General features: G+C 43.3%; 1 protein-coding gene across 2 annotated transcripts in view; it reads right to left on the minus strand.

Annotated features, from left to right (window-relative positions):
- Window positions 1–25,301, minus strand: part of fcho1 (FCH and mu domain containing endocytic adaptor 1) — a 49,098-nt gene that overhangs the window by 22,531 nt on the left and 1,266 nt on the right. The window contains exons 2-5 of one of the 2 annotated variants that reach the window (XM_071517024.1): window positions 22,849–22,945; window positions 13,698–13,746; window positions 2,617–2,708; window positions 720–794 (exon numbers count right to left, since the gene is read on the minus strand). In XM_071517024.1, the coding sequence (XP_071373125.1) occupies window positions 720–794; window positions 2,617–2,708; window positions 13,698–13,724 (194 nt within the window). In that variant the 5' untranslated portion in view covers window positions 13,725–13,746; window positions 22,849–22,945. The remainder of the gene's footprint in view (window positions 1–719; window positions 795–2,616; window positions 2,709–13,697; window positions 13,747–22,848; window positions 22,946–25,301) is intronic. The other variant, XM_071517023.1, reaches the window with a different exon arrangement.

Genomic DNA, 25,301 nt, shown 5'->3' on the forward strand with positions numbered 1-25,301 from the left:
CAAAGATTTAGAGCTTTAATTCTGTGGTAAAGACATTACAACTGGAAACACTACACAGTGGGACAGTGGGATTTGGATCATGGTGTTGCGTGTGGTATATGGTACAATGGGTAGCTCTAGCAAACCAGTGAGTCAAAAATCTAATTGTGATGATAATTCTCATTAAGGGTGCCTTCACATCAAGTATGTTTGGAGCCGTTTAATCGAACTCTGGAGTCTTTACTCTTAGTTTGTTCGATCAGGTGAGAGGAATGTCACTCAAACTAAGGTGGCACCAAATAACCGCACCGAGACGCCTGAAAATGTGAGTGTCTGTCCTCAACATACCCATCAAACCTTGTGTTTTGGGGTTAAGAGACGGAGGTTGACATCTGATAGCCAGCAGTTCCTCATGGTTAGAAGGTCTAGAGTAACAAAATGAAGTGGAGGGCAAACTGCAGTCTGGACTGATGCTCATATTCATATGTTTCTTTATGTGTTCTTAACTGGTATGAACACCAGAGAAGATCAGATACAGCACATGTATTATTGCTGTAGTAATGCATAGCATGGTGTTGCCTGGAACAGGCAGGTGTGTGTGGTGTGTGTGTGTGTGTGTGTGTGTGTGTGTGTGTGTGTGTGTGTGTGTACAGTTGGTCTGAACATGAAGTGAACACTGAACTGAGGATGAGGATGTTGCTGTACTCTGCTGTGTTTACATTCCTGGTAACTCCACTCACCCCTGTGGACTTCCATTGCTGGCCATCTTGGCCAGTTTGCTCATGGATTTGGAGTAGGTCTCCTCAATGGCAGCCCTGAAAACACACACACGCACACACGCGCACACACACACGTCAGCAGAATAACATAACAGGAACTCTAATAGAGGGCTGCCCTGGGGAAACTCTTTCAAATTATGGATACACAATTCCAGTGCTCTGTGTGTGTGTGTGTGTGTGTGTGTGTGTGTGTGTGTGAGAGAGAGTGTGGCGGGTCAGAGGGTGCATGCTTCTCTTCTTGTTTCTCCAATGAACTCCGCCCAGTAACAAGACAGGAAGAGTAATGCTTTGTGCATTTAAAATTCCTCCAACTAGCCCATAGACTGGTGAATATAGTCCAATAACACTTCCCCACACAACAGCATTGACACTGTTAATGGCCTCATATGTCATGTTTTCTTCTATCAGGAGCAAACTTAGGCCTAAATACCGGCCATACACCACCACAGCAAGAGAGATAAAGATTAATTTTCCCCAGTGTTGGGTAAATGTTGCAATAAGCCACATTTAAATGATAAATGGCCTCGTTTCACAAGGCTGAGCATAAAACTTTAATAACCATCTGTAGACCCCAAAGAGAAAGGGGGGGATTGATCCATATATCTAGAGGGTGAACAGAACAACATGCTACTAAGGAGGAGGAGGAGGAGGAAGGGGGTCATAAACAAACGGATAAACTATCGATCTCGAGCAGTGATTCTGAAATTGTTCTGGGACCTGAACTGGGTCACAGGCTGATGTCTGCTGTGTCCCCGCAATACAAGATGTAGCAATACGTTCCCATTAGACAGAGTACCAGAGTAGGGGAAATTAACGTCACACCCAATAACTGAGACACCTTGAGAATGCAGTTGCAGGAGCTGTTACGGTACTTTAACTGATAGCGTTTCGCACAGCCTCTCATATCAGACTGACCTTTAAGGAAAGTGGGGAGGGAGGGAGGGAGAGAGAGAGAGAGTGAGAGAGAGAGAGAGAGACAGACTGTGGAGGAAATTTATCAACACAATTGGCCGCCCTGTCCTGAGGGATCACACACTACTTTCCCCACAATGCCGCTATTTCATTTCCTGACCGCTGATTTGTTGTCTGCTGCTATCCGTGGAGATAAGTGAATTTCCCCCTGCGGGGAATGTGCGCAGGACTGGTGAATCAATGTCAGGATTATGACATTGGTCTGAAACTGCAGTCTGTGCGTTAGGCTCCTGCTGTGAGAAAACAAACTCTTAGGGGAATCTCATTCTTCACATGCAATTTACTCACCGCTAATCAACTAACTACCCAGATTGAGAGGGCACTTTACATTTAGATAACTGAAGAGAGCAGTAGGCACCCAGGAATAAAAAAAGATATACCCCAGCCCAAGGACAATCCACGTATCCAGGCCTCTGTGTGTGTGTGTGTGTGTGTGTGTGTGTGTGTGTGTGTGTGTGTGTGTGTGTGTGAGCGCTGACACTCCAGTGTTCTGGTCTGAGTTCAAAAGCAGCACAGTAGTGAGGACAGGGGTCAGAGGTGAGAGTGGAGAGAGCGGTTCCAACAAAGAAAGACTTGTTTAAGTTTTTTCCCCCCCATGATCTGCATTCTGCTGACAGAACTACGACTTTGCAACGGCATAAATCATTCAACACCTTGTTAGACATGGAAAAAGATGAAACCCAAAACAGTTCATTTATAATCTCCGAGCATTTTACCCAACCTTGGCAGCCTTTCTCATGTTCTTTCCAAGTACACAGAGTCGGGAATGTAGAATTTCACCCATCCAAGTCCCATCACTACCACCACCACCCACACAGATATACAAATATTCTCACACACACACACACACACACACACACACACACACACAGAGGCAACACCTTACCTCTCACGGACAAACTCAGCCAGCTCCTTAGTAGCCAGCTGGCCATGCTTCATGTTGTGGTAGAGCACGTCAAAGCCGGCATTCTTCTCCCCCTGTCGAGGTACAAATAACACACACACACACACACACACACGCACGCACACACGCACGCACACACGCACCCACACACACACCTTCTGTTAGCACACAAAGGAGAAACAGTGGAGAAACCAATATTAGAAAGTCAAAGACAGGAATAAATGTGCTCCAGTACACAGATAACACATTTGTTCTTCTGACAAAGTTTAGGCCTTTATTGCAAAGTTTAAGCTCCAGATATTCCTCTGAAGGATTCATTGGATCCCAACAAGCATTTCTCGATCAGTGACATGCAGGAGGAGGCAAAGTTCAAAAGTTCAAAAATTCATATTACTCATTACTCATGAACTCATTTTATTAAGATATTTAGGTCCTGACTTTTATATTTACGTTAGATTTACATGGGTTTTCAACGTTGGTGCAGGCCGGCATATCACCATTTATTCAACAGCAAATTGGTTGCTGGGTTACCTCAGGAATCCGACACACAACACAAACATTGACATTCAAACTTAGAAAAATTACCATCTTAGGCGTCTTTAGTAAGTCACAAAACAACCAAGTTTTTTTTCTGTCATGATCTGTAACGCTGTGTAGTTTTGCATTTTGTTGTTGTCGGGCAAACGATTGCTGTGATGACATTTGGAGGGGGAACACAAACAAGCCAACACACATTCTGCTACGGTTTTAGCTAATAGTTCCTAGTGAGCGTCAGTGATTGCACATGGGGGACTGAACAGTATCCAGGGTGTCTGTCTGCATGCGCTACACTTCACTGCAACCTCTACCTCTGTTTGCTAAGCACAAACATCTCAGGATGAACATGACTCAACATTACTCAAATGTGAGAAAAGCACAAGTCTGTGTCGTTTTACCTACCCAGCAACTAAACGGATTTACCACCGACTACGACTCCACCTCACACCCATCTCTGTCATAATCACACAAACCTGGACACTTGGCTTAACTTTAATCTTAGTAATCCGGCAAGAGTGCCTCACTGGAGGTTGCATCATTAAAAATAGCCTGTCTCGTTCCTTGAGACCTCAACACATTTTTCAGTCAACAGAGGGCCCGTTCTAGCCGGACTGTCTAGGCAGGCAGGGAGACAGACAGCTGCTTCTCAGGACCTATAAATACCCCACTGGAGGAGAACAGACCAATTCCCAGGTAGCAGGGGAATGGCTGGAATGCCATGGAAAGGTCTGGGTACACAGACGCAAGCAGTCAACCCAAAACCACATGCAAGCACAGATGAAAACCTGCACACACACACACACACACACACACACACACACACACACACACACTGAGTGCTAGACTCCTAACGTCAGGCAAAGAAACAGTGGTTGTTTTGAGAGGACTCCCTAGCAGCCGGCAGCACAAGCCTCAGACGGGTTGATGACATGGCGGCTCATCCATGCAGGACCTGACAGAATACAACGATGCAAGCTCAGCCGCTGAGGCAGCACTGCTGGGATCAGCTCAAGACCACGACGCCTCATTTTCCCCTTGCTCGCTAGACACTGGGCCTTTCTCATAATAAACAGAAAATAATGAAGGAATCGTCCAGTCTTCCACGTTCAGACTCATTTAAGCTTCTATATACACTAGAGGTTATAAATAAACTCATCTTACTGAATATAGCAGACAATCTTGCTGGTTAAGAGATGTTGCTTGTTTCAACATAGTGTGACTTGTTTCAAAAAATAAGGGCACTTGTGGTACAAGCGTCATGAAGCAAGTTCCACCACCATGAAACAAAATTGGCTGCCAGTGCACTGAGATAATTCTATTTAAAATATCTTGAAATACACTTGATCAGACTGAATACAGCATAAAAACACATTTCTTTCTATCTCATCATATAATACATACAATCCCATCATTTGTTATTTCCTAACTCTAATCTAATTCTGTGTGTTATCCTATTTGAAATAGGACACAGGTCTACTGTAAAACCCTCTCTAGGCTTTGTCCCTTTCTCTCCATTGGCAGCTTGTCTTTTGTTGAAACCCTACCCTGGCCATAGAAAGGTGAGCTGCCCGCCGAAGCCTTCAAAACACACACACACACACACACCTCTCTCCATGGTGGACACAACACCAATCCACCACTGCTAGCAGGATGACCTATCGGCTGTATACAAGTAGAGCTTGTAAGTTAACCATAGACTACTGCTCAAATGGTTTTGCAAAACATATTTCATAACAGTCAAGGGAGTCTGTGTTCAGGATATTATAATATTTACTTTTATAAATGTTACAATATTTACTCACTTTGACAGGAAAATTGCTCATGTCATAACTTGACATAGTATTATGATATGTGATGACTGCTTTTATCCAAACTAAGTGCCAGACACTACCATGAGTGGGGGGGGGGAGGATAATATACTGGGCTGTGTTTGTCCCTCCGTGCGTGCCAAATGTGATATCTCAGATGATATCTCACCCACCACTGGCCTGATTGTGATTAAACTTGGAGGGATGATGCATCTTCTCACTGTGTGCTGGTATTTAAAAACATTACGCTGATTGGCCAGATGGCAGCACTATCATTAAAGGTCAAAAGTTTAAACTCAAATGCAATATCATTAGTGTGATGTGGACAAAACTTGGAGGGATGATGCATTTTGGCACTGCGTTCTGGCGTTTTAAAATATTACACTGTCCGATGGAGACGTTGTGAAAGTCCATAACTGCTACACCACCGGCCCTATAAACTTGGAGGGATTAGCATCTTGATACGGGTTGGTCCAAGGGTGCCTACATCATTAATGGGGGACGACATGTTTCACTCGTTCTGAACTCACACGGCTAGGGAATGAAACATCTGTGCAGTGATCAACTGTATGTCTCCTCAACCACAGGAATCTCTGTTTAGCACTTAATGAAAAGAACAATTAATGTGGTGGTGTTGGACTTATAATTAAATTGTGCTTTCAAAAAAAAAAAAAAAAAAAAATTAATAACGTCTGTTGTCCCACAGTTTGCGTCCCTGAGGGGGAGTATGTGGGATGGCAATAAAACAGCCGAGTCACACTTCACGATAAGGCTCATTGCCATGGGAAACCACGTCTCGGTGATACCAGGCAGGCAAGTGCAACAAAAGGATGAGACGTGCATGATCAGAGTGTGACCAAAGTATGACAGCTCCTTCTTCACCGTGACTGACTACACAACTACACCCGACCCCTGTATGCTCAAGTGGGCCGGTGGTTGATGGTGCGTGCAGAGGAGAACGTGTGCTTATAGATGTTGAGGCACACCAATCTACCCGACGGCACATTACACTGATGTGAGAACTACAAACCCACTGAGAGTCTTCCTCAAGTGCTCCATAATGTATTCCTCAAGCCTTTGGTGAAGGAGAATCCTTTATGTCGGATATATGCAACCCCCCTCTTCTCTCCCTTCCCGCTCTCCTCGTTTTCATCAATTAAGTTGACCGTTTTGGTCATGCACAACAGAGCTCATTACCATGACAATGAGGGGAACGATGGGAGAGGAGAGGAGAGGAATGGAGGGGTGTGTGTAGGGAGGTGTAAAATCTGTGTGGGGCAATGCAGACACAACCTTCTCATAAAGACGCAGACTTCTTGGTAGATCCCTCGAAACCGTGTCAAACAATTACCAGCAGTGGGGGATCTGTTCAAATTTATCAAGGGGGATGGTGAGGGGCAGGGAAATCTATGGCCAACATGGTGCTACGAAGCGGGGCAGGGTCACCATTATTTACTGGGCCAGGGCCAATAAATACAGACTTTAAGATTAGGAGTGCTGATCTGGGTTCACTGTGAGGTCTCGAGACAAAATAGATTTCAAGAAATAACATTATCTATATATGTAACTTTAGGAGGCAAACCGAACAAAAGTCAGCACTCTTATACGAAAACACTTGAAATGTGAATCCTAGGCCAGTAAGTATCAAGCTCCTGTAAGAAAAGAGGTATTGGTTTTTCATGACTATTAACTTGACTGAAGCGTCTCAGAGATTCAGCACTGCTATTATAAAATGGAAGTTTAATAGAATAATGTTATGAAATGGATACAGTAGACCCTGGTCATCTTGAGTCAGGATGAGGATATTCTTGTGAGTGTCACGGTTTTATACCCTTCCTTGTAATAAAACAATGCTTTTATTAAAAACCTTTCCTTTGGGAACTTTTTTGGGGGGTAAAATAAAACTAGGTTTGCATGATATTCTGCTGGCCATTCTACCACATCCTCAGATTTTTGCTGCTACTATTGGCAGACAGCATTTTAGACAACCTAACTTATTGCAAACAAACACACACAGACACAGACACACAGACACTCATTCTATACTGCCTAAGCTAGCTGAGACATTTTTCTTCCTTAAAGCATTGTTTAATTTGGGCGCACTTCAGTGAAAGTGTGTGTGATGGAGTTTGCCCCAACTAACTTCTCTCACTTGGTTCTAGTTTCCTCATCCTCCCCCTCAGGCCTGTGCGAAGCTAATTACAGCCAGCCAGGGAACCCGGGCCGAGCTAAACGCTGCGCTGCAGGGCCTACTGCACAGACGCTTTGCTAGCATAAATAAAGATCTGTCTACTCCTGCTGCCTCTGCGTGTCCACCCTAATTGGCTAAGTGCTGCTGTCGACCACAGGGGGACTGAAGGAGTGAGGGGTGAGAAGAGGAGGGATGTTGAATGTGTGTGTGTTGGAGGGGGAGGGGGGGGGGGGGTGTCATAACTCAATGCTAGCCACTATGTAGACCTCAGCCTAATCGGTGGAAGCTGCCAGTGGTTCACTCCTTATATATTGGTATTGGCTGGATGTGGTTTATGTTCATTTTATTCTGTTATGGTTACAATGGACCAAGTCGGGATGCAATCATCAATGTAGATGCAGACCTTATGGTGCATTTACACTGTGACAGTGTGAGGCAGATGGCAAACCGGATGTTCATCGTTTTCAATCAGAGAATGACGGTATACTCCGCTGATGCTGCCGGCAACGGAACTTGGTGACAAAAGTTGAATTGTGCAAATGTTTGCCTTCTATTGCGGGGGTGAACACAAACTGGATGTTGAAAAAGTCTAGCAAAATAGATGTAGCCACATAAGTTTGTGCATCAGTTCTTCTTGTCTCATCCACCAACAAAGATAAAGTTGTGAAAAAGCAAGAGTTTTCTTCTTCTGTCCATTTTGGAGTCCGGGAGAAGATGTACTGCCAAATTCTGGTTTATCTGGCCTATTCCAATTCCCTGTTTGGCTCCCGATTCATTAACAGTCAAAATCATGTTTAATAATTTATGCAAATTATAACCCATTTTGAAATTAGATGAGATATTGAAAATAAACAGTCACACAATGGTATTTAATGAAATGTAAATGTTTTTTATAGCATCAATATACATGAAATGGTCAAAACTGTTGTTTATCAAAATCACCATGGCAATGAGAAACCAGTTTGCCACTGCAGCTCACTCCTGGGATGCTGACCAGTATGGCGCTTTTTTAGGCTGCAATGTGAACACTGCATTAGAGTGAGTAGCAACAGCCATCACTGATTATTTATTCATTTATTTTAACAAAAGTGTTTTTCTATAATATTTGGTATTTTGTAAATACCATCCATTCCATTCCATTCCATTTTTGTTTATTTGCTGCAACTTGAAAATACATGTGACCAGGAAAGAGTGGTGTTGCTCAGCCTGGCTCAGGCTCTACGACACTGCAAGGTAATGCTTCTTTCACTGGCACAGTCTGGAGCTGTGTCTTCGGTGTGGCTATTGGTCAAATCTGCCTTTCAGTCTGTCTAAGGGGATCCAGTGTCCGAGGACATTCTTGCGCTGTGATGCAGGCAGTCAGGCAGGCAGGTGGTCACTCAGTCATACTGTATGAATCAAGTCAAGTCTTTATCAAGTCAAACCAAGTCAATCTTTATTGTCCCACGAGGGATATTTGGTATGCAGCAAGGTCTAAAAACATTTAGGACATTTTAAAACATAGAACAGATACAATTGAAAGAAAAAAAAAAAAAAAGGGCGCATGTGGATCCAATTTTGTACCCCATATCCATGTGGTCCACACTGGAATTGAAAAAAAAATGCAATTCCATCCAGCTTTTTGCTGTCCACACCGATTAGAAAACATTAGATCTGTGTCACAGGAAAAAAAATTGAAGAATTGGGACACTTTCAACTGCACTGTGAACGCAGCCCTGGAGTCTCTAGCAGATGTTTGAGTAATTTAAGACCTTTTATGGCTTTTCTTTAGAGAACCTTTTATATGCAGTACTCCATAAGGCACCAGCCAGCCAGCCAGTAAGAAAGTAGCACCTAAAACCATTCAGCCACTCAGTCAGTCTCAAAGTCAGCCAGCCAGGCAGTCAGTCAGGCAGCCAGCCAGTCAATCAGCCAGCCATCACACCAGTCAGTCAGTGGTGTGAGAGTGAGTTTCGCTGACTCATAGAAGTTTTTCCTGCTGACTGGGCAGGTTGCATTGAATGGACAGTCCCATAGCAGAGAGGTGTCAATAACATCAGGAGTAGGTAGCATAGCCCGGCATCACTGATGGCTCCAAACTAACTTCTGCTGCGTAGGCTCATCTAACAGAATTCACCTAGATTTTACACAACTCATGTACTAATCTACAATCTGTTATTCAGCCGACCTTGTATTGAAGGGGCGACATAACATACTGCAATCATTTCATGTTGAGAGCCTCCCATTCCCATTGTTCTCCTCCCTCTCTCTCACACACCCAAATATTAACACAAACACCTCTTATGTGCGTGCTCACATTGATGCATGAAGTGCACACACCCATACCCTAGATCTCTCACACAAACACACATACACACACACATACGTGCTGGACCTGTAGTAGCAGCAGTATTGATAAGTGGCTTGGGGAGTCCCCTCGCTGCAGGGCAAATAGCTGAATCCTGGCGGCACCACGTGACGAGACCCGGGCTGGAGCAGTCAGAGCACAGGACCAGCTCATGACACACAGACACACTCAGCAGCACAATGCTGCAGCACAGTCAGCAGCTACAGTGGCGCGTGCGTGCACACACACACAAGCAAAGGCACAAACCTACAGAATGTGCACACTCTCATGCTCAGAATGAATGAACGCTCACAAACAGAAAGCAGAAACACAGGCACAGATACAAGCACAGACATACATAGGAGCAGATGTGTGTCGACACACACAGGGACATCCCACACACACACACACACACACACACACACACACACACACACACACAAAGCTATATGAGACTCTATGAGCTTCTACCCTGAGCACAATTACGCAGCACCACACCAAACAAATCATTTGCATCTGCTATTGCAAACCTGAGGGCAAATGCTGTGAAATGTCCCTTTATCTGGCAGGACAGAGAGGCACTATCCTCAGCGCTATTAATCTAATCTAGCTGGGCACAGAACAGATCCACGAGGAACGATTGAGAACGATTGAGAACGAATGAGCGAGAGGCGAGGAAGGAGGGGAGGGTGAGATGGCGAAAAGGAGATGGAGAAGAGAAAGAGGAGAGAGACAGAGAGAAAGTGAGAGGGACAAAGATGGAGAGAAGAGTTTCGCAGTGTGTCTGTGTGTTTACTGCTTGTCTCACCCACAGAGAAAACCTCATGACCTCGAGTGATGGGAGGGTAGCAACGCTGACATCATTAAGGAGGAGGAACAGGCCATAGGAAAAACCCAGTGGGTGGTTTATATGTGTTTTTGCGTGTGCAGTTACACTTGCATCTGCAGACAAAGCAGGAGCTATTTCCAAGTACAGAACACAGAGTATGCAAAAAAAAAAAAGTAGAACTTGATGATCTTTCCAGTAATTCTATCAAGCAGCTAATTTAAACCCCGCTGGATGATTCATCCCATGCAGATTCATAGCAAGGTTTAGTAATGGTCTATTTGCCAGTCCGGAGTGAGAGAAGAGACGGCATGTTCTGAGGAGAGATGGGAATATTAAAGACTCCCCACACAGCGACCTCAATAACCCATTCAAAAATTTAAATCTAAGTGATGTGGCATTATTTCCACCAGCTGAAATCCCAACCAAATTGAGGGTCAGGTCTGCAGTGAAGCAATCAGGGCAAATATGCACAGCAGTATCTGCCTAAATTGGCTCATTTTATCATTCAAAACAACGTGAGACCCACTGGAAAATGGTCAGATTTTTGGTGAGGTCACTGGAGGGGGGGGTTCATGATCGTGGGTTCTTTATAATATTCCATTAAATCACCTTACGGCCATCTTTGTTGGCTAACTGATTGATTGTGATCAAATAGTAGAGGATTATAATAAGAAGACAGCCATAGACAACGACCAGTGTTCCTAGCAAGGCACTATACTGGTAAATGTATGACATCAATAAAGCCTGTTTGGTCACAGACAAGTGACCTGGAGCCTGTTAAACAATGCGAACACTCTTTCCCTGCCATATATGAAAACTGAAAAACTGAATGAAAACATTGCTTTTATTGTCCCTCATGGGGAAATTCTGTTTTGGTGAAATACTTCTGTAAATGAAATAATCTAAAATCCCAGGAATACTAAGCAGCACCCCTCCGTTTTGAAGAAGGAAAATCTATTCCCAAGGCTTAATAGTGCCTTAATTTACTAAGGATGCACTTAATTATGGCTGATGGGCTTCCCCCTGTGGGCCGTGAGCACAGCTCTTATGTACTTAATAGGAAAGGACAGCATGCTATGAGGAGGCTTTGTGAATGTTCTTGAGCCAAAGAACAAGACAAGGCTGTGTGTGACTTGTTCCCAAGTGTCTCTATTGGCTAATTAACTAAGGGGCTGATTTGTATTACACAGCTATTTGTGTCAGGGAGAAGGTTAGGGTGGAAGATACAGTCATGCATATGCATCTGTGCACGCACACTCACCCACACACACACACACACGCACACTTACCTCGAGAAATAAAGCCTTTTGAGCCTGCATTTCAGAGGCGAACATTGCAACAAAGAAGCCTAAAATTTAATCTTCTTTAATCTGCCTGCATGACTCCCTGCCCGTTTGCCCCATACCTTTTTGCCTTCCTACTTGCCTCCCTGCCTGCCGACTTGCCTGTTTTCTATCCTGCCATCCTGCCCACTACACAAAGACTTCCATGAATATCTATGAATCACTGATGGTCATTCAGTAGGCACAAAGACAGAGAGCGTGGCTGTACATAGGTATACAATAACAACTACAATTCTAAGCCCACACATACAGTATAATACTCAACCACTGTAAAAACTCATGCACATCCGCAAACCAATGAAAAGGAGGGAGCCTGCATGTGCTACAGGTGGGAAGACATTTATAGACACTTGAGTTCCATATTTTGACCATTCATGATCCCTGACAAGTTTCGCCAAAATCAGAGCAACTCAGATATCACCTGAGATCTCGCATTGTCTGTCATCTGAGATATCACTGACAGACGGACACAGCCTGATCCATAGATGCCAGGCCAAACACATGTGGATAAAGAGCGCATAAGACAAAATAAAACCTCAACCTTGATACGAGAACCTCAAATGTTCCAAAAACCTTCCACTTTATAAGCACTTATTTTCCTAGCTGGATCTAATTAATGTAGCTGAATCAACTTTCTGGCTAGCTTCACTGCTCAACCTAAAATGTCATTGAGAACTTTGTTTTTTGTTCTAATCTTAGTCTGATGGGGCATGGTAGAAGAAGTAGGGCACACCTGAAATAGCTGTACCAGGTGTGCAGGGGAGAGAATGAGGGAATAGAGGAGAGAAAATGAGAGAGACAGACAGAGAAAGAATGAGGGAATAGAGGAGAGAAAATGAGAGAGACAGACAGAGAGAATGAGGGAATAGAGAAAATGAGAGAGGGAGAGCGAGAGAGAGAGAGAGAGAGAGAGAGAGAGCGAGAGCGAGAGCGAGAGCGAGAGCGAGAGCGAAGAAAAAGCCCTGGGAGCAACTGACAAAGATGTGGCCTGTTGTGGAGGGGAGAAAGGGGGGGTGCAGTGAAAGAGTCTTCACTCCTCCACTTTAACCATCTGTGCAGAGCCCCGTCTCCTCTCACAATGATTCATACCAACACTGCAAAAATGGGCATCTTAAATGGCTTTAGTCCAATACTTTGTCTTGAAACCTTATTTTTCTTCTATAACCTACAAACACACACAAGAAGCCCTTGAGCTGTCTAATCCACCATAATCACCATGATATATTAAACATTACCAGATATGCTAATGAGGTCATTAAGATAATTCTTGCATTAATTAGCAAATATTTCTGTCAAATACTTGTCTTCACATAACACATGGGTGGTGTTAATATGAACTCTGAATCATTAAAGAGTTATAGTGGTTTCAAGAAAATATGTTTTCCCATATTAATATGCAAATTTATGCAGCCAGGTGCTCCAAAAATCGAATCAGATCATCATCGTTTCTATCATGTGTTGTTCTTGAGTTGTTGCGTTCACAAGAATGTGTCTCCAGACAGACAGACAGACACAAACACCATGTCATCATGTCCCACATACCATGTACCATGGTGGTGGGACATAAAAATATAAATATTTCACTGAATCAAATGATATCTTGAAGCAAGGTAATGCAAGTGCTTCAAGAAATGGCCTCTCAAACATGAAATAATAAGTGACATTATTGCCGCCCACAGGAATAATCTTAAAGAGATTGTTTGTCTTGCTTCAGGAAAAGAGACGGACTGAATACAAGATCAATCTACATTTTTTCTCAGTGAATGGAGGAGGGAGAAAGTAAATTCTGTCTGTGGTACCTGGGAAGCAGCGCAGAGCCTGGAGCTTGAGCTGTCCACAGAGAATATAAAAAGAAATCTAAAAGCTCCGTGACTCATATTTATGATTCAGTGAATTGTTGAATAAGCAATATGTGGCAGTTAAATATCAAGATACAAGCCCGTTCAACATCTGTCACCAACATGGGCAATTTGGGCAAGTATCCTGTCCTTCGGCATCATCATCACCATCATTTTATCAGCACACTTACCCAGAAGTTGTTCTGAAAGAAGGCCATCTTTACTCAGGTTTACAGCGATCTGTAAAAGAGAGAGAGAAGAGAGAGAGAGAGAGGGAGAGAGAGAGAGAAGAATGGGAGAAGAAAGAGTGAGAGCTGCATTAGAGCCAGTAGGCAGACACAGTCGCCCTTTAGACCTTACTTTCTCAATCTCAGAGAGAGCATTGCTTGTCTCCCTGACCTCTCCTCCATCTCACAGTCCAAATGCTGGCGGGAAGGAAACTGGAAGGTAGAGAGAGCATGTCAGCTACTCCTCCTTCAGGTGCCTCTATTGATCGCAACCTTCTGCAAACTTTTGTATTTTCAGCCTTTGCCAAGGGCAGAATCCTATCCTCTGCCCTCCGACTATGAATTTCATTATTAAAGTCTCTGTGAAAACCGCACATAAACAAGCTTCAAGAAAGTCCCCGCTTCATAAAAAGGAAATAAATAAATAAATAAATACATAAATAAATAAAAGGGTGAGTGTGGAACATTGTGGGAGGGAGGGACGACATGCTGGTGTTACTGTAGGCAAGGAGACAATAGTAAGCGAGTCCTGAGACACCTTTAATGTAGGAAGGGTGGTCCTGAGGGGGGAAGCAGGAGGGTTCAACCGACTACTTCAAAGAGACACACTCAGCGGACAGAGGGAGCTGCGGAAGGAAGCAGGGTGTGTGTGTGTGTGTGTTGGGGGGTAGCAGATCGAGGGAATGCAGAGAGGGACCGAAGGAGGGAGAGAGGAAGGGATAGAGGGAACGAGGCAGAGGAGTTGGAGAGAGAGCCACCGAGGAGACGATAAGTTCTTATGCGGTCCTCGGTTCTGATTCGCTGAGTCATGTTCAATGCTGCTGTAAAACACTGGATGAGCCCACACCACACCTGTGACCACATGATATTTACATCTGCTTACTGATCATCACCACTCATGCCGGCGCTTGTGTGTGTCGTCTCACAACCACTTTGTTTAGCTACAGTTCAAGAACCTTATTGCTTGGTGGAAGAATAATATTTAATTTGTATTTTTTAATTCTTAGTAAATACTAAGTGGTAATATGGGATTCATGTTGGTTTTATTTTTTCGGCAACATCTCTGGTGCTCAGCGCTCATTGCTGTGGTGTTTCTGCACTGCACTTCCCAGAGATCACCTGTCAATCAAATGCTCTTTTCGGTGTCTGTTCAGCCACAGTGGCTATCGCTGCTCATGCTAACTACCCGGTTCTTCTTCTATTCATTCTAAACAAACCGCGGTTGCTGCTTCCGTAAATGTAAACAGCATCACTTCCTGTGTGCCAGAGGATTTTTTTCCAGGAAAGACCTACGAGACACTAGATTTATAGAACAGCAAATGTGAAAGCTTTCATGAACTGGATATACTGTAGGGGTAATCATATTTTGTTATATCCATCAGCAACAGACAGTAGCTAAACAGACATTTATTTATGTGAAAATGTTGCAGATTATTACCTACATTTGCATTCTTTCTTTTTTTTTAAACAATCATGTGTTATTTTATAAAGCATTAAGCCACCAGAAGCCATGTTTATAGTGATTTTAGAACAGCTGAGAGGTGAAGAAGGAGGTGAAAAGACATTACTGGATGTGGTTACACTGACTGAGATTCATTACTATACCTTGAATTTAACCTTAACAACCTAATGCCTAATCCTATACTATAACATGCGTTTTTTCCATGTGGTGTCACGTTCTGTCCATAATGTCCTCACAGGTCTTTATATCAATTAATCATAATATACTTATGGGGAGTCCTGGACCTCCAAGTGTTAAACCAGACACACAAACACACACACACACACACACACACACACACACACACTCCAATACAACAGAACAAAACACTGCGTGACTCACAAAAAACATAAAGCTGCGAGTCGTCGTGACTTCAGGCTTTTTTTGACTGACACAATTATTAATTGGCTGATGGCACAAGGAAATTTACTGCAGCAAGAGCTGAACAGCCACCTTCTGACCTGCTACTCACACACACACACACACACAGACTCGTTATTGCCCTTTCCAAGTGTATCCATAATGTGAAAGTGTTTCCCCAGGGCAGACCTCGTTCAGGGTTCCTGTTATCTGTTATTCTGCTGACAACAGCCCTTTCCCTCTCCTGGCACAGACTCAGCTCAGGCCAGGTGACCTGGCATTAGGCAGTAGCAACCAAAGAAATACACACAGACGAACACAGTCGCAAACACACACAGATATACTGCATACACACACACACACACACACACACACACACACACACACGCCTCTCACACCTTGTTAATTAGCTCAGCAGAGGGACTGGAAGCCCCTGCAGATAGCGTTCTGTTTGGCAGAGCGGGCACAGCAAACAGAGGGAGAGAGAGAGAGAGAGAGAGAGAGAGAGAGAGAGAGAGAGAGATCTGGAGAGAGAGAGAGAGATCTGGAGAGACATGAGGAGGAAGAGAAGGAGGGGAGATGAGAAAAGCTAGGCCTAAAACCAAATGGGCCAAATGGGAACGTAAAGTATCACACAGGCAATGAGATATAAATGAGAAATTTGAATGCTGTGCTGAAAGCTGAAACTAATGTTGTTGTTTTTTTAAAGTTCCATTTCATATTATTTCAAAAGGGCACCGATGTGTGATGCCAGTGCCAAGAGATGCTGCCTGGGCACAAAAATCACAAAATACCCATGCAGGGTTAAGGACACAGGGACAGTGATTCCCACCAACATACCAGATGGTTTTTAGGCAAGGAGAAAGGGGGACAGAGGAAAGTGATGGTCAAGCTAACAGATAAAAACAGACAGACAGAGATGGTGTGTGAGAGAGAAAAAGAAGCAAACATTGGACTGGCTTTCTTTCTACTTGTGACAACTTAGTGGGCTGTTTTGTTTCAATATTAATGTTTTTGAGAGCCAGAAACACAGCGATAGAGAGAGGTGTGTACTGGGACCTGATGTGGAAACCAGTCACTCGGTGGGACGTAGCTGACATCCAGCATTCTCCATCTGGTTTCAACTAGACGTTCAGCTGAAATCAGCTCTGCTCTGAAGCAAACAAATCCCACAGAAGTAGGACACATTGTGACCTTGATTCCTCGCGATCATTTCATATTCAGAAATGAAACTGCTCAGGCAAATTCTGGTCATGCCGCGCGTGTCACCGCGCACCAGATGGTTTAACCACAGCAGCCTCAGCAGCAACTCTCAACCTACTGTATGCACACATACACAACTATAAGCGGTCCCAACACACATACACACAAATCCAGAAAACTTGGAAAACTCCAGTGCATAATAATGTCCAGTTGCTCCTGTGAATCTCTCAAGAGAGAGACAGCCAACTGCTGCCATGTATCCCACAGTTCTTTGCATATCTAGTGTCCACTACATCCTCACACAAGGAAACAGCATTTTGATAAGAATAAGGATAAGGATAAGGATAAGGATAAGGATGCACTTTATTGATCCCCTAGGGGAAATTCTGGTGTCACAGCAGCAATGTACAGTACAGTAGCAGAACAAAGAAAAGGTAATTAAAAAAAAAAAACAGAATAAGAATAGTGCAGAAATGATATAAGCAATATACATAACAATATAACAATATAAATATAAAACAATTAAAAGTGTCTCAATGTCCACAGTGTCTGAGTGATGTTATCCAGTGTAATACATTTAAAATACACTTAAAATTGAGTCTGGGGATTGATGGTGTCTTGCTTCCATAATTCAATGTAATTCTGGTTGAAAAAACAGGGAGGAACTGTTCAAAAGTAGGCAGGTTGGACCAGATCGAACATGGGAATTGACTCAGCGCTTTGCACATAATCTTGAGCTACCACAATTTCCAGATCACAAGTTTAGGCCTACTTGTATAACCCTAGAATTACTGTTACAGTCACAAAGGGCTTCACAATACCCAAATTATGAAACAATAAATGAAAATGAAAACAACCCTCAATGAGAACAAGGAAAAATTCCTACATAAACCTCATTAGGGAAAAAAAAAAAAAAGGAAGAGAGGAATCTGCCTTCCAGGATGGTCAGGTGTGCAATGGTTGCCAAGAGTGGGCAAAGAAAGATTCAATGCTGATAAACTATGGGGAACAAAAATACACAGAATAAACACAATAAAAAAACTTAATGAATAATTTCCAGTCAACGGGACCACAACCATGGTGTCTTAGGAAAAGTAAACCACCATACCATGTTGCCACTCATATCACTTAGAAAATTCTGAAGTTGCTGGCTTTAGATGATGTGAGGGGCAGGGGGGGGGATTGTTTAAAATCTGTGATGGTATAATTGGTTGGAAATTTTATGCATTGCCAACTGGTATGCCATGTAACCACTAAAAAGTAAAGTAATGGGATTTTGATATAAAAATAAAAAGAAATTGGTAAATTTGTTGCCATTTATTGTTAAATAGGTGTATGTTATGATATGGAGACTTAGTCAACACAATTAAAAAGTCATTTTTCATTTAATTGTGACTGAGTGGTTTAAGAACAGCTACTCTGACACAACTGCAAGCATAGTTTCCAATGTTAATCTCTCATGTCAAGCAATCCCGTTCATCCTGTCAATTTGTTTCTATTCAAAAGGGTACACTATCACGCTGGCGCTTGACCGATCCTTGTTTTCTGATCTGAGATGATTGTGAATGACAGGCAGACAAGAAGATAGACAGCGAGAGAGCCAGGCAGATAGACAGGCAACAGTCATACAGACAGCAAAGCAGAGACAGGAGTAAAGGAAAGGTGTTTATCATATCATCAGCAGACAGACAGGCAGGCAGTTAGGCAGAGAAGCCGGGCCACCAGCCATATCAGTGAAGACAAGCTCGTCTCTTCCTCTACTCTCAGAGCCGCACCACCCTCGCCCCTCACACCGCCTGACAACACGCAGATGGCTGCCGTGAAAAATTAGGACTTAAAGAAAAGCAGAGGGGGGAGGATCGAAAGAAAGTCTGTCTCACACACAAAGACAAAAACTATCCCCAACCCATTTATTTCCTGAAGGAAATAAATGGTGCTTCCTCTCCGCCCATACTAAGCTTCTGCTGTGTTTTTTTTTCTTCTCTCTTTCTCTTCCCTGTGGCAAGGGGTTTGTTGGAGAGTGGGCTACTGACAGATGCCTCTCCGAGGGAAGCTCAGCGGAAACTCCTTCCTCTTCCTCCTCCTCACTCCCCCTCCTCTTCATCACCTCCACCTGCTCCTCTCCCTTCTCTGGGTGAGGGATGAAAGAGGCTGAGAAGGAATTACAGAGCGACTCCCACATCTCTCCTCCAACTCCCACTGACAACCTCGGAGAATGGCCTCCGCTGGCTCGGAGAACAAAATAAAAATGGAATTGGGTTAAATGTAATGACACAGCCGAGAGTGGAATAAAGACGCTCCGCTGGGCTCTTAACAGCCCCATCTGTCATTGGCTCAGGGAGCGAAGTAGGAGGGAGAGAGATAGTGACAGAGAGAGAGAGAGAAGGAACGAGTGGAGGTGAAAAACAGAGGGGAGTAAGGCAAGGTGGGCGGACAGTGAGATGGAGAGAAAAATAACACAGCCCTGTTGGAAAGTCAGACAGGTAAACGAAAACAGAATAACCCTCCAAACAGGTGAACAAAAAGACGAATAGGCAAGGCACAAAGGCAAGACGCTGAGCGACACGGTGGCTGTGGTACAAGTGCAGTGAATAACAAACAAGTATTCCCTAAAAAGATGTGTTTTCTACAGCAGAGATTCAAAGACGTCCTTCAAAGCCAGTTGCTCTGGTAGAGCGCCAAAGCCAAGGGATTAAAACTTACATAACATCAGTAACATTTCATGAGTTACCCATCATCCCTCAGAGGGATCATTAAAGTTTACTCTTATTTATTTACCAGGAAAAATCAATAGAATATGTTAAGATGGCAATGGCAATCTATTCCAAACTGCTTTTTTTTTTTTCTAACTTTTCCGTTTTTTTCTTATTTTTTCAAAAACACCAGTAATGTCTTTACGTTGTTTCCCCCCTATTAGCGTTGACTTTAAATTAGGGCCTGGCGATATGGTTGAAATCAATATCACAATAATAAGGATTTTTTTTTAATTTATATCGCAACATGGCTCACGTATGCAAAATCACGTGTTAAATAATCCACTTAATGTTCATCCCATTGAACCGAATGGTATTGTTAGGTATGATGTCAAACAGTAATATTCCTACCATATCTCAAAGTAATATTTCTACCATACCAGATTTTGTCAGAGTATTTAAATAAAATTTGCTTGTTATCATCAATTTAGACAGCAGTGTCACGATATCCCAAAATCACCATATCATCACGATATGATTCCACTCAAAGACGATATACGATCATATGGAATTATCGCCCAGCCCTACCCCTAAATTAACATTAAAAACTACTGTTAACTGCAATCCCTTTAAATATAATCTCCCTATGCCTCGCCAAAGCAGAGGTGTGAGGCAATGAAAGCGAGAGACAAGGACAGAGACGCGCCGGCTGTGGAGCAGCCAGAGCCTAACAGGTCTACTGCACTGCAGATCGACTCTCGTCTGTCCTTCAGTATTAAGCCTGATTTGGCGACGCGAGCAGTAGAGATCATTTTGTGTCAGGCCTAATTTCCCCTGCACCAACAGTCTTACACCAGTCTTCTGCCAACCTGCCACATCCACCACTGCGCGATGACTCACTGCTGTTGTTAGTAATTTCAAGCAACACTTCACTTTGGTAGATATTTGTAGTTTCTTGCATCTATATAACACCTGCATGGGTTCATGACCAGTCAGGCACAAACACAGGCTGTCAGTTTATCTGTAGTGATGTCACCTAGTTCACTTTTATTTTACCTCAGTTAGTTTGGACGTCATATTTCTGACACAAATGCATCAAAACAAAGATATTGGGCTTATTTGTCTATGTTTCGGTGATCCTCTTCATTATTCATCTCTTTCAACTCTTTCAAGTAATTTTACCTGTTTGCATCATCATCATTGGCAGTCAGGCAAAATACATTTCAGGGACAGCTAATGTCTGAAGCTGAAATACCGCTTTAAGACAGACAGACTTTGTCAGACCATGGATTTACCAAATCCATCCTGGTGGTGATTCATTGTGTCTGTTACGAAGAGGCAGATGATTGCTATAATCATCATCAACGAAGTGAGCACCCCCATATTTTCAGCACTAACACCTGTGCATCAACAAAAACACTAAAACCAAAGATTGCGCTTCAGCAAGAGCAGACCAAAACCAACAATCACATCACAGCCAACTTGATGACTGAATTACACCTTCCATTTGATGACTGAAACAGCTTTAGCAGCCCTGCGCAACTATTCTTAAAGCAGTAAACAGGCTCCATCCATGAACCTGCGCACAAGCCTGTAGTTATTCAAAAAGAAAGAGAGAAACAGTGAGACAGCAAACGCAATAGACAGGAGAGAGTGAGGCAAAGCGAGAGAGAGAGAGAGAGAGAGAGAGAGAGAGAGAGAGAGGGAGAGAGGGATAGAAATAAAGAAAAGGAGAGAGATAAACACACAACCCAGGCTCTCAGCTCCCCATTGTCCTGGCCTGAATGTGCTTTTGTCACTGCAGCATACAGTCCAGTCCAGTGCAGTCTATGACAATGTGCCAGGCGGGCATCACTTCCAAGTCCTGGCATGACCAGCTGTGTGAGAGCAGAGAGCGCGCAGCATGGCAGCATGGCATGGCCAGCACAACTGCAAGGGCCTTCACAATGCAAGTCAATGTTCCTGCACAGGCTAAAGATGAGCGCTCTAAAAACAGGCTTGAAAACAAACAGCACACAGTTGAGCAGGAGCATATTTGCATAGTCCAGCTGTGAATTAAGCCTAACACTGTAGTATAATACCCCATTTACAAGCCTCCCTCTTCTTTTCCTTGTAATGTTTTCCCTCTTTAGATCTGCCACATTTTTGGACATCTGTTATATGAATGGGGAAAAGATAACCCATTTTAAAAAGACTTTAAAACAAGTGTTTTCAAACAAATAATGAATACATTTATGTAGGCCAACTGTAAATGAAGAAAGTACAGTTTAAGCCTAGCACAATGACAGAGGATTCCCTAAACTCCCCCTCTTCTTTTCTAGCAGTTTCCTCTCCTGGGTTACCAAGTGTTTTTTTTTTCCAGACAGCCTGAGCTATGGCTAAAAAAAGAAAAAGCCCAACTTTTTCCTCTTTTCTACTGAGAACAAATAATAAGCCTACACTGAAGTCAACAATAACCTTCCAGGCTGCCATTAAGCCAACCTAATACTAGTAAACAACCGGGGATCCATTTCTCCTCACCAGGGTAAATCCTTTCATATCCACCTCTCCCTATCACTCTTGCTTAATGAGCCCAGCAAGAAATGAACCAGTAACCTAGAAATAGACCCAGGACGCAGCCAGGGAGCCAGGCCTGCTCCTCCAGCCTGCCCTGGGGGTGGATACTTGTGGATACCAGCCAGGGCCCTTCCATCTGCCATGGGACGACCCTGGCTGGGCTCATTCACAACCCCAGGCGGAGGTCATGGATTATGCAAGGGTTTGACAAGATTTCTCAGCGGGATGCCATATTGCCACCTGAATTCCCAGAATCATACTCATAAATCATACTCTAATGACTTTCCGATGGAAGAAATGTATTGCATTGTAAATCGAGAAATCTGAATTTTAGGTACAAATAGTTTTTGGTTGTTTTATTATTATATACCAGGTTAGTTTTGCTGTTTCCTGCCTCATGCTTCCTGCCTCTGGGCTCTGCCCTGCTTGGCAAGGAAGAGGGAAGGCCTTGCAGCACCCTAGCCTACATAACAGGGGCTACCCATCTATAATTAATATTCGTCATCGTTACCATACCATGCATTGTAGGAAAGCCAAGAGGGGAGGGAGGGAGGGAGGATCAGAATAAGGATAGTAAGAAGATCCTTATGGGTCAAAGAGAGAGAGAGGAGTTACCCGAGTCCCAACGTGGGAGAGTTCTGCCAGTTAACTATGCATGACTGCAAACGTGTGCGCATGGGTGTCCGTGCGTGTCTGAATATGTAGCGCGAGGACCGCTCAGCAGGTTTCCCTCTGATAAAGCTTCAGCTCGGCAAAGACATCCACTCAATTCAAATCTAAATGCAAAGCAGGCAGCTCTTACTTCCTTGTCCCTTCCTTTTCTCCTCACCTTCTCCTCTCTCTGTCACTCTCCATATCACAGGCTTTCACGGCGCTCAGACGGACGCCGTCGATGGTGCCTGAAGGGGTAAAAAAGGGCTCTAAATGCATCACGCTTTAGAAGAGAGTGTGTGGTGTGGTGATTGGCTGTGTGCTACACTGCTGTGAAGAAGCAGCCAGTCAGCAGGAGCCTGAGGGTGGCAGCCAGAGGTTAGACCAATGTTTTCCCTGCCTATATTCTCTTCCCAGGTGGCCCAACTTCACACTTTCTGTGATTACCTAAATGAAAGAGTTAAATGTACTATACAATTGAATTTGAATGAGTCCCATTATTGCTTTTTCCTTGCTTTTGGCTTCTGACAGCGTTCCCTTTATATTCATTTTGCTCTGATGGCCCCCCACAGACGAAATTTCATTATTCTGTTGAAATGAAAACAAACAGTTGCAATTACATCACAATTGTCCATAACCATGATCTAAAACTTCAAATAAGAGCCGTTCTCACAATGTAACACTTACTGGAACTGATCCTAGAATGGTTTCAGGAGAAACCGGGGTTTCAGAATCAAAATTAAGCCCACCACAACATCTGAACAAAAATCCACAGGAAACGCTGGCTTCTGAATATGGCCAAGCCTTATACTTGTTCCTAAAGGATGTTGTGTGTTCATAGAGGTTGTTCAACTCCCCTCCACATTTAAAAACCCACCACATTAGTGATGTTACGACCAATAGCTTTGGGCTCCAGTAAACATGTTAAACAGTGTGGAGCAGGGTTGCAATATTAGTACAACTGTCTTTGGAAAACAATACGTTACTATGCAATATTTATCATAAACTATAGTGTATAGTGACACGCCTGGCATCCAGCCAGGCGGCCACTCAATAGGTTAAGATAGGTCTAAACCTTCTCTCTTCAATAAAATATCTCTAAGAGTTCAGCCTGTCTGCTGCCTCTCCTTCAGAAGCAACTGCAGTCGGCGAGCCATGCAGCACCTCTTAAAAGGAATACAAAGACAGAAAGTAGGGTTCATTTTTCACTAAAACTCACTGAATTCCCCAAGAGCACTGGAATAACTTATTTACAATATTACTGAAATTTTGTAATATTGTAATATAATTCCACTAACAGGAGAGGTATCGACTCCATTTCTGCTTTGAGAATTTCAGCATTCAAATTGGTTCTCTCAATTATCAATAAACGAAACACAAACAGCGCTGACTCATGTCGCTAATCTTCCACAGAATGTCCACAGTGATAATCAGTCTGTTCTGAGGAGCTTTCCAGAAAGCACAGGTGTCCTTAGATTAAGACATTTTATGAAGGACAAAACCAAACCAAACAACGACATAGCAACTCTAATCAAGCCAAGTAATGGTCATGCTGGATCTTTACATTTACCTTCCATGTTATATTTTAAGCATTTAATAGACGCTGTTATCCAGAGGGACTTACGGCAAGAGCAACAGTAGGATGAGCTTAAATTCATGTATCAGCAACATCACAAGTAGCCATTATGTAATGAGTGCAAGGGCAAAAACACAGCAGTGAATAATTTAAAAAAATCATTCCCGTGGCCCTGAAATATTCAAGTATCATCAATAAAGCAAATAGCCTAATAAAAAAAGAAGTACAAAAAAAGAGCCAGGCATTTTTTTTTTTTTTTAGGCCAACTAGGCCAAGATCTAACTTGTCTGTTTTGAGTATAATCCTACTGTTACTTAAACACTTATTAACTTGCTCATACAAAGTTAAATACCAAATAGTCAATATTGAGGAGCCTCAACAGAGATGCTATAGAAGACTGTAGTCTGTAGCCAATAAATGAACACTCCTCTGTAAGAGCTACCCAGCACCAAAGGTAATCTGCCAATATCACGCCTAGTGTAGACTGAGGAGAGCTGGGGAAGAAAACTGTTCCTCACAAGGCTGATGCATTTCTCTTCATCTAGTGGTAGTGAAACCCCCTCACTTCACTCTGCTTCTTCACACTCCATCCCACTCACCCTGAGTCACTTTTTCAGCCTTCAGCAGGGAAAAGTCTTTCTCCTGTTGAAGTCAGGCACCAGGGAGAGTGTTGTTTACTGGTTTGATATCAAACGATCCAGCAGCGCTCAGCTCTCAAGTCCTGCTATTTGGCTTCAGAGACAGAGAGAGATAAACAATGCGGGTAGATGGATGACTGTAGCATCTGAAGAAAGCCAGTGTTAAGATGCAGCTACTGTAGGGCTTATGCTATAGGTGTTAGACAGTGAATTCAAATGCCCATTCAAATGCCCATTTCAAAAACGAAACATACCAGTGAGTCAAAGGGGAATTCCAGCCTTGGTTATTTTGGGGTAGCAGCTCTTGCAGTTTGGTTTGCATCCCCAAAAAGTGAAGTGATGAAGTGAAATGCCTACCCAAGAGCCCTAACTTTGACACCAAATAGGCCC

Source organism: Centroberyx affinis, unplaced genomic scaffold (assembly GCF_046629955.1).
Source record: "Centroberyx affinis isolate AG114_WGS23_722 - 3 ecotype Tasmania unplaced genomic scaffold, CSIRO-AGI_Caff_v1 ptg000449l_1, whole genome shotgun sequence".
Lineage (NCBI taxonomy): Eukaryota > Metazoa > Chordata > Actinopteri > Beryciformes > Berycidae > Centroberyx > Centroberyx affinis.